General features: G+C 38.1%; 1 protein-coding gene across 2 annotated transcripts in view; it reads left to right on the forward strand.

Annotated features, from left to right (window-relative positions):
- The window catches only part of ASXL2 (ASXL transcriptional regulator 2), a 55,892-nt gene that overhangs the window by 22,838 nt on the left and 20,882 nt on the right, over nucleotides 1-12,172 (forward strand). For both annotated transcript variants that reach the window (XM_077774229.1, XM_077774230.1), the window contains 2 exons: nucleotides 300-443; nucleotides 7,926-8,089. In XM_077774229.1, the coding sequence (XP_077630355.1) occupies nucleotides 300-443; nucleotides 7,926-8,089 (308 nt within the window). The remainder of the gene's footprint in view (nucleotides 1-299; nucleotides 444-7,925; nucleotides 8,090-12,172) is intronic.

Consider the following 12,172-nt stretch of genomic DNA (forward strand, 5'->3'; position numbering starts at 1 on the left):
TTATACAATTCATTTTGATGCTAGCTGATTATATGGGTCTGCCAAATTTAAACTGTGTCGTACAGAACTTTGTATTTTAGTTAGGAAGGAAATTTAACACCAGAAGCAAATAATATGCTTCCTTCCAGAAGGGAGTTTATTTTTTAACTGTGAATTTGCAGACTCAAAACACATTCGCAGGGTCACAGTGCCTCTTGTTTTTGAGGCACTTTTAGTGTTGAATGATTTAATTGTTTGCTTGATTGATTTCTGTCTGTAACTTCGGTGTCACCAGTCTTTGATATATTTTTTTTTCTTAGCAATATGGGAAGGAAAGCCATCTGATGGGCAATCAGGCAGCCCTCAGAACTCAAACTCCAGCTTTTCCTGTTCAGTTCAAGTGGAAAATCCCTTGCTAGGCTTGGGGAAGAAGTCATTCCAGAGGTCTGACAGGCTCCACACAAGTAAGTTAATTTACAAAGACGATTCTGCATCTCAATTTGTCAACTGGTGTTTGAAATTCAGCAGCTGTTTTGTGGTTTAGTTCTTTTTCTGACAATAGGCTGCTTTGTCCAGCATATTAGTGTCTTATTTCTGTGTACAGAAAGGTACAAGGACTTATAATGAAACATAGCAAACTGACCCTCTTGTCCTGCTCCCTTTGGAACCCCACTAAGATGAGAATATGGAAGTCCCACAGATTAATCCCTAAGGGCGAAGCAAACAAGGAGACAACAGATGGGCAGGCAGTGTCAACAAATTTTGAAAGATGAAAACTGGATGGAGTTTTTCACAGAGCCAAGCAACAGATGCCAATAGTAAGCAAGCCAGTTAAGGCTGCAGCACACGGGACAGATTCCAGAATAGGAGGTAGCGTGTCTCATCGTTCAGAAGGGTGAGTGAAGCCTCGGGTTGAAAAGAAGACCTTTTTTGAAAGTTAGTAAGAAGCAGATTGATGCTTCTCCCAAGCAGGAGACAGAAGGTTTATTCTGAGGTGAAATTAAACCATATAGATATCAAATTCAGAGATACCACTCATGGCTGAGGGCACAGAATAAGGCAGTGTGCTGAAATCGGGGGAATAAAGAAAAATACAAATACTAATAGTGATCCTTCTGCCCGGCTCCCAGAATGCTAGTAGGAAAGCATATTTCTGCCCCCACTACTTCCTTCCTCCCAACCCCACCTGTGTTCCAGCAGGAGATGGATGGGTCGATAGCTAAAGAAATTGAATAGCCTTAGAAGAAAATTTGCAGGCAACTTTATAGATTGTAATACTAGATACAAATCATCTTGGTCACACTTCTGTGGAGCTCACCAGTCTATAAGACCTACACACCTATGTACCAAAAATTTCCAGTTGTCCTTTGTTTAAAATTAAAAAAAAAAAAAGAAAGAAAGAAATGTTTTTAATGCTTATTTATTTGTGTGTGTGTGTGTGTGAGAGAGAGAGAGAGAGAGCAAGCAGGAGAGGGGCAGAGAGAGAGGGAGACACAGAATCTGAAGCTGGCTCCAGGCTCCGAACTGTCAGCACAGAGCCCAATGCGGAGCTCGAACTCACGAGCTGTGAGATTGCAACCTGAGCCAAAGTGGGATGCTCAACCGATTGAGCCACCCAAGCGCCCCAGGGCTTTTATTTATTTGTGAGAGAGAGAATGTCTGCATGCAAGTTGGGGAGGGCAAAGAGAGAGAGGAAGACAGAGAATGGAAGCAGGCTATAGACTCCAAGCTTATCAGGGCAGAGCCCAACCTGGGGCTCATCATGAACCATGAGGTCATGGCTTGAGTGGAAGTCGGATGTTTAACTAACTGACTGAGCCACCCAGGCGCCCCTCCAGGCAGCTTTTTTTTTTTTTTTTGTATTTGTGATTGTCACAATCACCTTTGAAGACCTCCATCATGATACACAGAATCTGAAATACAGATTCAGAAGAAACAGACAATTCAGGAAAATTGAAAACAAACAACTTTAAAAACTATAATATCCACAAAAACAAATAAAAGATGATATTGCATTCATGAAAGAACAAACTACTGTTTTAAAACTCAGAAAATAAAGAGTTCTAGGGTACTAAGTAATAATATAGCTTAAATAAAAAATTATAATGGAAATACTGAAAGGTAAAGAAATTTCTCAAACATAGGGCAAAAGAGAAATTCAAAAGGAGAGAGAAGGTAAGAAAATTGGAATACCAATCTAGAATGTCTAATGTCTAAAATAGTAGGACCATCAGAGAAGCGCCTGGGTGGTTCAGTTGGTTAAACGTCCGACCCTTGATTTCGTCTTAGGTAATGATCTCACAGTCATGATATCAAACCCTGCATCAGTTCTGCACTGGGCGTGGAGCCTGCTTCAGATTCTCCCCTTTCCCTCTGCTCCTCTCTCCTGCACACATGCTCTTTCTTTCTCTCTCTCTCTCACAAAAAGAAAAAAAATAAAACATTTTTAGGTTTGCCTGGGTGGCTCATTCAGTTAAGTGTCCTGACTTCTGCTCAGGTCATGATCTTGTGGTTCGTGAGTTCAGAGCTTGGAGCCTGCTTCGGATTCTGTCTCTCTCTCTGTCTCTGTCTCTGTCTCTGTCTGCCCCTCCCCTGCTTGCATGCACTCTCTCTCTCCTTCAAAAATCAATACACATTAAAAAAAGTTTTTTTAAATAAAATAGTAGGACCATCAGAAAGAACAGAAATTGAAAGGGGGGGGGCTAGATAATAAGAAAGATAATGTAAGAAAATTCCAGAGAATTGAAAGTCACAGATTCCAGAGTAAATGTACACAATTCGTGTCAAGAAGCATGAATAAAAAGAAACCCATTCCAAGGCATATTCTTCTGAAATTTCAAAGCATCCAGAAATGAGAAGATTCCTAAAAAGCCTCCAGAGAGAAAGAAAATATTTGACATACAAAGATGTAGGAATTGAGATGGTGAACATCTCGGAAGCAGAGTAGAAGCTGAAAGGTAGTGTGGCAATGCTGATAAAATTGGAAGAAGACATTATATACCCACTTGTATGTTCCAGAGCCTTCCAAACTATTAAGTGTGAGAACAGTATTAATAATATTTTCAGACAACTTCTTTGGTTTTCTTTTCTTGATGTTTTTTGATTATACAAGTTATTTATTAAAATAAGTGAGAATTCTTGAAATCCAGGGGTACCTGGCTGGCTCAGTCCGTAGAATATGCAACTCCTGATCTCAGATTTGTGAGTTCGAGCCTTACATTCGGTGCAGAAATTATTTAAAAATCATAAAATCTTTAAAAAGAGAAAAGGGAGAAAAAAGAATTCTTGAAATCCAACACTTGCCTTACTGGGATTGGTGTTTTTGGAATATTAAGCTACATGATGGGCATCTAGAGTCATTTCCAGCCCCACAGGAGCTGTGGCTCAGGTGTTCAGGCACCTGCCGAGAGTAGAACAAATCTAATTTGTTTTTGCTCCCCAAGAAGATGCTAAGTGAGGTGTAAGGCAGGTCAGCGGAAATAATTTGAAGATTACCAGGCACAGTATAAACAGTGAGGTGTCAGAACCGAGCCCGCAGGTTGCTGGAGGTGCCAGCTTCTTTCCCTTCTTGTCTTGATTCCAGCAACCAGACACCTTCTTTGTAAAAATCTGGTTTGATTCTGGGTAGATTGTAAAATGGTACATTTTTCTTAGAGGCAGTATCTGCCGTGAACTGAGCATACCCTTTGATCATCAGTTCCACTGCCAAAGATTAAATATATTCATTAATTAAATAACTACTTATAGAAGGTATACTAATCTGCTAAACACGGGTTCCTAGACATGTGGTGATAAACAAAGTTCCTTATGGACACTAAATTCTACTTAAATGCAGTCACAGTCACAATTTTAGTATCTTCATTCAATTGCAGTAAAAATGTAAATGTAAAAAATTGAGAAATTATGGACTGAGAATTTCTGGCTTGTATACTAACAAACTAGGAAAAATTAACTATAAGAAAAGAAAGCATGATGTACCTAAGTTTTACTTCATGGCCAAGAAGTAAATGCAGGTTCATCTTCTCACGCAAATAAGCATTAATGGAAATAATGTGGGACTCTTTACAGTACACGCCACAGTATTTTTTAAATGTATGGAAGAAATTATACATTTTGTGTAAGATATAAATGATGAAACTAATTTAGCTAATTTACACAAAACTTTTTAAGTTAATATTGGTATAGTTTGTTTTAACTTCAATGAAATTAATAGTATATCATATATTTTTATATCCCAGAGTCAAATGGATAAATAAACATAGCTCAGATATCAAGTATAATACAATAGAATACGACAACCTAAATTGAAGGAAAAAAACAAACAAACCAAGTCCTTTTAAGGGGACTTAAAATTTAAATTCTAAATTCTAAAAATGAGCCAGTTTGTCTGAGGCTCATAAAAATATGCATGGGCACTATTTGACCAGTAATAGAACAAACCAATTCATAACTCCTAAATCTCACTTAAGGAGTTAAGTTAAAATTTTAACGGAGTGCCTGGCTGGCTCAGTTGGTAATCCACACAACACTTGATCTTGAAGTCGTGAGTTCAAGTGCCATGTTGGGTATAGAACTTACTTTAAAAAAAAAAGAAAAGAAAAAATTAAAACTTTAACCTAAGTTTGACTTGGATGTGAAGGTACAAAATGAATGCAAAAATACTGAAAAGCTGTTCAAGGAATGCTGGCACTCTCATTTCATCAGTCACGTGGGGAAGCAAAACTAGGATGCTATTCTCAGTCCCTGGGGCCATGGCAATACTATTTATGCAAATCACAAAGTGATCACCTCTGTGATCATCAGTGGGTGTCTAATTAAATTAACATGGTACATATGTTGAAATATAGTGCAGCTTTTACAAAAGAGTTAGCTTTGTAGGTGATAGTTTGGAAAGATGTCTAAGATACTCTGTGAAACAAAAGACTACATTTGTATGAATATTGTGATTTCATTTCAAATTAAAAATGTCATTTTCGGGGTTCCTGGGTGGCTCAGTCAATTAAGCATCTGACTCCTGATTTCTGCTCAGGTCATGATCTAATGGTTCATGGAATTGAGCCCCATGTGCACTGACAGCACAGAGCATAATTGAGATTCTCTCCCTCCCTCCGTCTTTGCCCCTCCCCCATATGTGTGCTTGTGTGCCTCTCTCTGTGTCGCTCTCAAAATAAATAAACTTAAAAGAATATATGTATGTGTGTATATATATATATATACACACACACACACCCATTTATATAAATATAAATAAGATGTCCCTTAAAGTAGAAAGCTGGGAATGTAGAAGCCTTTACTTTTCATTTATATATTTTGGTATATGTGCTGCCAAAGTGAGCACTTTATTTATATATTTTGGTACTCTGTTAATTTGGTACTTTGTTAATAAGTTTTTAATATCATCCAATTTGAAATGCTTAAAGTTTTTTTATTATGATTTTTCCTCTGTCCCAGGAATTATTTTGAAGTTTTAAAAATTTTCTTAAGGGTGCCTAGGTGGCTCGGTTGGCTAAACGTCTGACTCTTAATTTCAGCTCAGGTCATGATCTCACAGTGCATGAGATCAAACCCAACGTCATGCTCTGCACTGATAGCACAGAATCTGCTTGGGAAGGTTTTTTATTTTCTTAAAATACATAGGGATTTGAAGGTACCTGGCTGACTCAGTGGGTAGTGCATGTGAATCTTGATCTCAGGGTCATGAGTTCAAGCCCCACATTGGGCTTAGAGATAATTAAAAATAAAGTCTTTAAAATATAAATATATAGGAATTTTTATGTTCCTGTTATGAACTTTTAACTTAAACACCTAGTAGTCAGAGATCACGCACTGTATGATGCCTGTTCCTCTACACTACAGTGATAAACAACAGACTCTGGCGCCACAGTGCCTGGGTTCAGATTCCTTCACTCTAACGCAATGGTACAATTGTGGGCAAGTTACTTACGATGTTGGACCTCACTTTCTTCATCTGTGAAATGTATAATAGTTTCCTACTTCGTGACATTATGTGAAAAATAAATGAGCTAACACATGTCAATGTTTAGAGTAGTGCCTGGTTCTTATGAAGCCTTAAAGAAGTGTGTGTTGCTGCTGTTATTGGTCATTGTTGTTATAATTACTACTAACATTATTTGAAATTTACTGATACCTGATTGTGCTCATTCCTGATTATTTTATCTCCATCTTTACAATCGCATTCTTTATTTCTTTAATCCCTTTATATAGCGCTGTCTTGTGTACTATCTGTGACAGTTGTAGTAAGAGCAGTACTTTTAGGTCTAAACGTTTTATTTTTGGTTTCTGTTGATTCTCTGTCATCATGGCATGTCTGTTGGTTTGTCAGGGTAGTCTGTGTGAGATAGTGCTGGATTTTAATTAGTAGGAAGCCTGTGAACCTAACTTAAGGGAAATCCTTTCCGCTTAAGAGAGATTACTTTTGGGGGCACCTGGGTGGCTCAGTCGGTTGAGCATCTGACTTTGGCTCTGATCATGATCTCGCAGGTCGTGAATTCGAGCCCCGCGTTGGGGGTTCAGAGCTGGAGCCTGGAGCCTGCTTCAGATTGTGTGTCTCCCTCTCTCTCTCTGCCCCTCCCTTGCTCCCTCTCTCTCAAAAATAAATTTTTTTTAAAAAAATTTTTTAATGTTTTTTATTTTTTTTATTTTTTTTATTTCTAGGAGAGAGAGAGAGAGAGAGAGAGAGACAGCGTGAGCAGGGGAAGGTCAGAGAGAGGGAGTCACAGACTGAAAAAGGCTCCAGGCTCCAAGCTGGCAGTCAGCACCGAGCCCGACGCGGGGCTCGAACCCACGAACCGCGAGATCATGACCCAAGCGAAAGTCGGACGCTTAACCGACTAAGGCACCCAGACACCCCAAAAATAAATAAAAATTTTTAAAAAATGTTTTTTTTAAAGAGATTACTTTTGTTTCTGCTTCATCCAGAGCAGACCTTATGCACATTCACTGTTGTTTAGCTTTGTGCATATATTTCTAAATGTAGAATTTCTGGGTCTTAGATTTCTGTGCACATTAAAATTTTGCTATATATTATCAAATTTTCTTCTAATAAGATTATACTCATTTGGGCCCCATCAGCAGTATTTGAAAGTGGTCTTTGCCTTTTCTCTGTGTAGTCTCATCACTATATTGTAGTATTTGCCATTTTGATAGCAAAAAATGTTCATTGGTTTAACTTGAATTTTTAAAATATTAATACCATAGCATCTGTTTATGGTTAGTCAACTGTGAATTGTCTGTAATTCACTGTGCTCATTTTTTTTCAAGGTGACGTATCTTTTTCATTTTGATTTATAGATGCATTAAATTTTATTTTTTAATATCTAGCAAGTTTATTTAAAGTAAGCTCTAGGCTTAGTGTGGGACTTGAACTTATGACCCTGAGATCAAGAGTTGCATGCTATACAGACTGAGTCAGCCAGGTACCCCACATTGATGCACTTTTAATATGAAGAATAATAAAGTTTTGTCATGGCTTGCAAATATTTTTGGCAAGTTAGTCTTTTGTTTATGATATTTTTTCCTGTTTACATTTGTAACTTTTGTGTACTGAAATCTGTCAGTCATTTGAAAGAATATAACCTGATTGTGAACAAGTTTCTTGAAAGCACAAGCTATTCAGTCATAACATTTTTAGGTAATGAAAATTGATGAAAAAATTCCCATGGAAAGGGAAAAAGGATCTTAATATGATTTATTATATAGATTGGAAGTTTTCTGAATTTTCTTGGTTCATTTTGCATATGTGCCACACCTTGCTTTTGTTAGTCCTGGGAGAAATTTCTAAAACCCTTAAGTGTTCCCTTCCTTACCGCGTGATATTTAAAGTAGTTACAACTGTCGATTTTTTTTGCATTGCAGAGCAAGCTGTACTCTAGAGAGAAACAGGAACGGAAAGGAGGCCTAAATGATTCTTTCCCCTATTTTTATAGGGCAAATGAAAAGGACTAAATGTGCTGACATTGATGTTGAGACGCCAGACTCCATTCTGGTTAACACAAATCTGCGGGCTCTGATCAACAAGCACACCTTCTCAGTCCTTCCCGGGGACTGCCAGCAGCGGCTGCTCTTGCTCCTCCCGGAGGTGGATCGCCAGGTGCGCTTACTTTCATGCATAAGCAGTTTTGAAAAACCCTTCTTCTGAGGCTTTCTTCACTCATCCCCTTTAGAACTCCTTAAGACTTTTTAAATAGCTTTTTATGTATGTTTGTAAAGAAGTGGTATCGGGGCGCCTGGGTGGCTTAGTCGGTTAAGTGTCCGACTTTCGCTAAGGTCATGATCTTGCGGTTCGTGGGTTCGAGCCCCGCGTCGGGCTCTGTGCTGACTGCCAGCTCAGAGCCTGGAGCCTGTTTCAGTCTGTGACCCCCTCTCTCTGGCCCTCCCCTGCTCACGCTGTCTCTCTCTCTCTCCCCTAGAAAAAAATAAAAAAAATAAAAAATAAAAAAAAAAATAAAGAAGTGGTATCAAAGCTACTGACCAAGAAATAAGAATATTTTTATAGAAGTGTTCTTAAGAATCTTCCCCTGTAAGTCTTACAAAGGAACAAATCTCATCAGAATGTCAAGATAATGGAATAAAATTTGTGTAGCTCTCATACTCAGTAGACATTCATTGAATATACTTCAAGAGGACGAGTTGTCTTATTTCAGACATTAAACAGGAGTTCTTGAGTGGTTTTTTTGTAGGGAGTAAGAGTGTTAATCATTTTCATTCTTCGTTAGTTTTTTAAAAAACAAACATTTCTTGTTTTCATAATAAAGAACTTTAAGGGGCACCTGGATGGCTCACTGAGTCAAGCATTCACCTTGGTTTTGGCTCTGGTCACAATCTCACAGTTTCTGGGTTCGAGCCCCTCATTGGGCTCTGTGCTGGCAGTGCAGAGCCTTTTTGGGATTCTCTCTCACACTCTCTCTCACCCTCCCCGACTCTTTCTCTCAAAAAAATAAGTAAACTTAAAATATATATAAAGAATTTTAAAAACCCAAATATTACATTATAGTTTTAGAAAAGATAGCTAGAAGAAATACCAAATTTGAGAAGAGTCTAAGAAGGGACCAGAGAGATTTAGGTTGGTGAGGAATTAGGTATAGATCAGAGACTTAGGTTTTCATCGGAGAAGGAGTTACTTGAGGGTCACTCCGCACATCTGATCATCTGTTTCCTTCTCTATAAAAGGAAGATAGGACCATTATGATTTTCTAAGATTTATTCAGTTCTGAGGGTTTTAAAATTCTGAGTTTTTTTAAAAAATTCATTATTTCCAAACACATACTGTGTTCTAAGTAATCTGATAGGCCCTCCCCCATTTTTCCTAATCATTATAAAAACAAGATGAGAAAAAGGGATTTTCCCTAGTTCACAGTAAAAAGCTAGATATATCCCCTAGTTTGTAGTATGAGATTAAAGGAGAGTAAGTAAGCTGCACACATTATTCTAGCTAATTGACTCTACTGTCAAAACAACATATTTCTAATTCTGAAAATGATCTTTCTATTCAACCGTATTGGTACCACTTTCAATCACCTCGTGCTGTGAATCAGCACATGTGCAAGCAGGTCAGATTCTATTTTCAAGGAGACCAAGTAAGTCAGGTGTACTGCCAGCAGCAGGGACAAAGAAGTAAGCAAGCTGATCCTTCCCAGCTCATGCCTTCCCCACCTTAACACTTCTTGGAGAAATTACAACTTTGGGGGTGCCTTGATTTTGGTTCAGACAGGTTAGGAGGCTGACTTATTTGCAGAGCTTTTAGAGAACATCTCAATAGGGATTGCTCTCATATTTATTTTAAAGACTTAAGGTAGGTTGGGAATGACAAGATAGGACCTAACTGAGGGCCCATCTCTAGAACGTTAGTGCAGATTTCTTAGAACTTTCTCTTGACTAATGTTCCTTATTCTTTCTCAGGAGGACTGCCACATATAGGGTTAGAATTAAAAGGGATCCTAGAAGTTATCTGTTCATCTTTCCATAGAGTGCAGTCCTGTGGGGAATTCTTTTTGTTGTTGTTGTTATTTATTATTGAGAGAGAGACAGCATAAGCAGGGTAGGGACAGAGGATCTGAGGCCGGCTCTAGGCTGACAGTAGTGAGCCCAATGTGGGGGGTCAAACTCATGAACTGTGAGATCATGACCACAGCCAAATGCTCAACCGACTGAGCCACGCAGATGCCCCTGTAGGGAATTATTAGTAGGGCGTTATTGGCCTTTTTTGATTGTAGTGGGAACATACAGTAATTTGAGAAATAATGTCCTTATCTATTGAAGTATGGAACGCAAATCAACCTCACTGTCAGATAATTTAGAATGTTTATAGAATTCTGAGTATTACTAGGATGAAACATTGAAAACAACATTTCTGTATATGGAGTGCCCCGCCACAGACATTATTTAAACCAGAGAAAAGAATATAGGAGGGGACTGGAGCACTCTTTAGATATATTTGAAGGTCTGTCAAATGAAAGAGGTAAACTTTTTTGGGTTTCCAGAAAGCAGATGTGGAGTTAAAATAATAATTTTTTTTTAACAGTTGGAGCTGTTAAAATGGAGTGACCTGTGATGGAGTAACTGTCTCATCACTGGGCTATTCAAGCAGAGGTTGGCTGACTTCGTATAAGAGGTCTTAATAGGGAAGACTTTAAGTTCTTATAGTTCTTAGAAGGGTAGACTGTAAGTTCTTATGGTTCTTATGGGTTAGACTGTTAACCCCTGACAACTTTCTAGAGTACAGATCAGTAGTCAAACTGTAGCCCATTGGCCAATTTCAGCCCACTGCCTGCTTTTGTAAATAAAGTTTTATCAGCATATATCCACTTACATTGTTTACATACTGTTTGTAGCTGAGATCATGCAGCAAGGCAGAGTTAAGTAGTTGCAACAGAGGTCGTATGGCATTGCAAAGCCTAAAATATTTGCAGTCTCTCCTTTAACAGAAAAAAGTTCACCAATTTCTGCTCTAGAGCTAGGAAAAGATAATGTTAGCCCAGGTAGGAATAGAAAGTGAGTTTCTTAATCCATAGGATGTCCAAATAGTTAAAAGTTTTCTTCAAAAAAATTGCTTTTGACTTAAAGGTTACATTTAAGTTTTTAATCTATCTAGAATTTTTTTTTGTATTGCTCTGAAATTGGGATTCAACTTTATTTTCCACTGAATAATAGATAGCCAGTCTTTCCACCACTATATATTTAATGTAATAATTTTTTGTTGCAGTTTGAGATACTATATTTGTTATATATTTTATTCAGTTATATGCAGTAGGTATTTATACACACTCCTCTTCCACTCATTTCCTTATTCCTTCTAATGCTAGCAATAATAGTTTTGATTACAGTGGCTTTGTGTGGGGTATGTTTAGTAATTGGAAATGCAGGTTTTCATATTCTTTTCCGTATAAACTTTAAAATCATTTTGTTAATGAAAAATCTGCAAGGGATTTTGATTGAAATGTAGGTATTAACTTCGGAGAGAATGGCGATTTTATTAAGTTTTTCTGCCCAGATATTTTCATATTTTGTGTTTTATGTCCTTCAGTAAGATTTTATGGTTCTAAACCAAGATAGGAAATTCAAAATCTCTAGTGTAAAGGACCTTAAAGCCTTTTGGGAAGAAATCACAAATCAAATCAGTAGACTGATGGAATTGGAGGAAATATTTTTAATATGTTAGAGTTTTACTATGAGTACTATGTAAAGGATTCTCACAAGTTAATAATAAAAAATAAGCAGCCTCATAAAAAATGAGCAAATGATAAGAATTTCACAAGATGATTTTTTAAATTTTCTTTCAAAAATTTTTAATGTTTATTTTTGAAGAGGAGAGGAGGGGGAGGGACAGAGAGAGAGGGAGACACAGAATCCAAAGTAGGCTCTAGGCTCTGAGCTGTCGGCATAGAGCCTGACACAGGGCTCGAACTCCTGAGCCATGAGATATGACCTGAGCCAAAATTGGATGTTTAACTGACTGAGCCACCCAGGCACCCCGCAAATCCAAATATTAATAAACATACAAAAAGGCGAATAAGGGGCGCCTGGGTGGCTTAGTCGGTTAAGCATCCGACTTTCGCTTAGGTCATGATCTCACAGTTCGTGGGTTCGAGCCCCGCGTCGGGCTCTGTGCTGACTGCCAGCTCAGAGCCTGGAGCCTGTTTTGGAGTCTGTCTCCCTCTCTCTCTGACCCTCCCCT

This window comes from Crocuta crocuta, unplaced genomic scaffold (assembly GCF_008692635.1).
Source record: "Crocuta crocuta isolate KB4526 unplaced genomic scaffold, BGI_CrCroc_1.0 scaffold246, whole genome shotgun sequence".
Classification (NCBI taxonomy): Eukaryota; Metazoa; Chordata; class Mammalia; order Carnivora; family Hyaenidae; genus Crocuta; species Crocuta crocuta.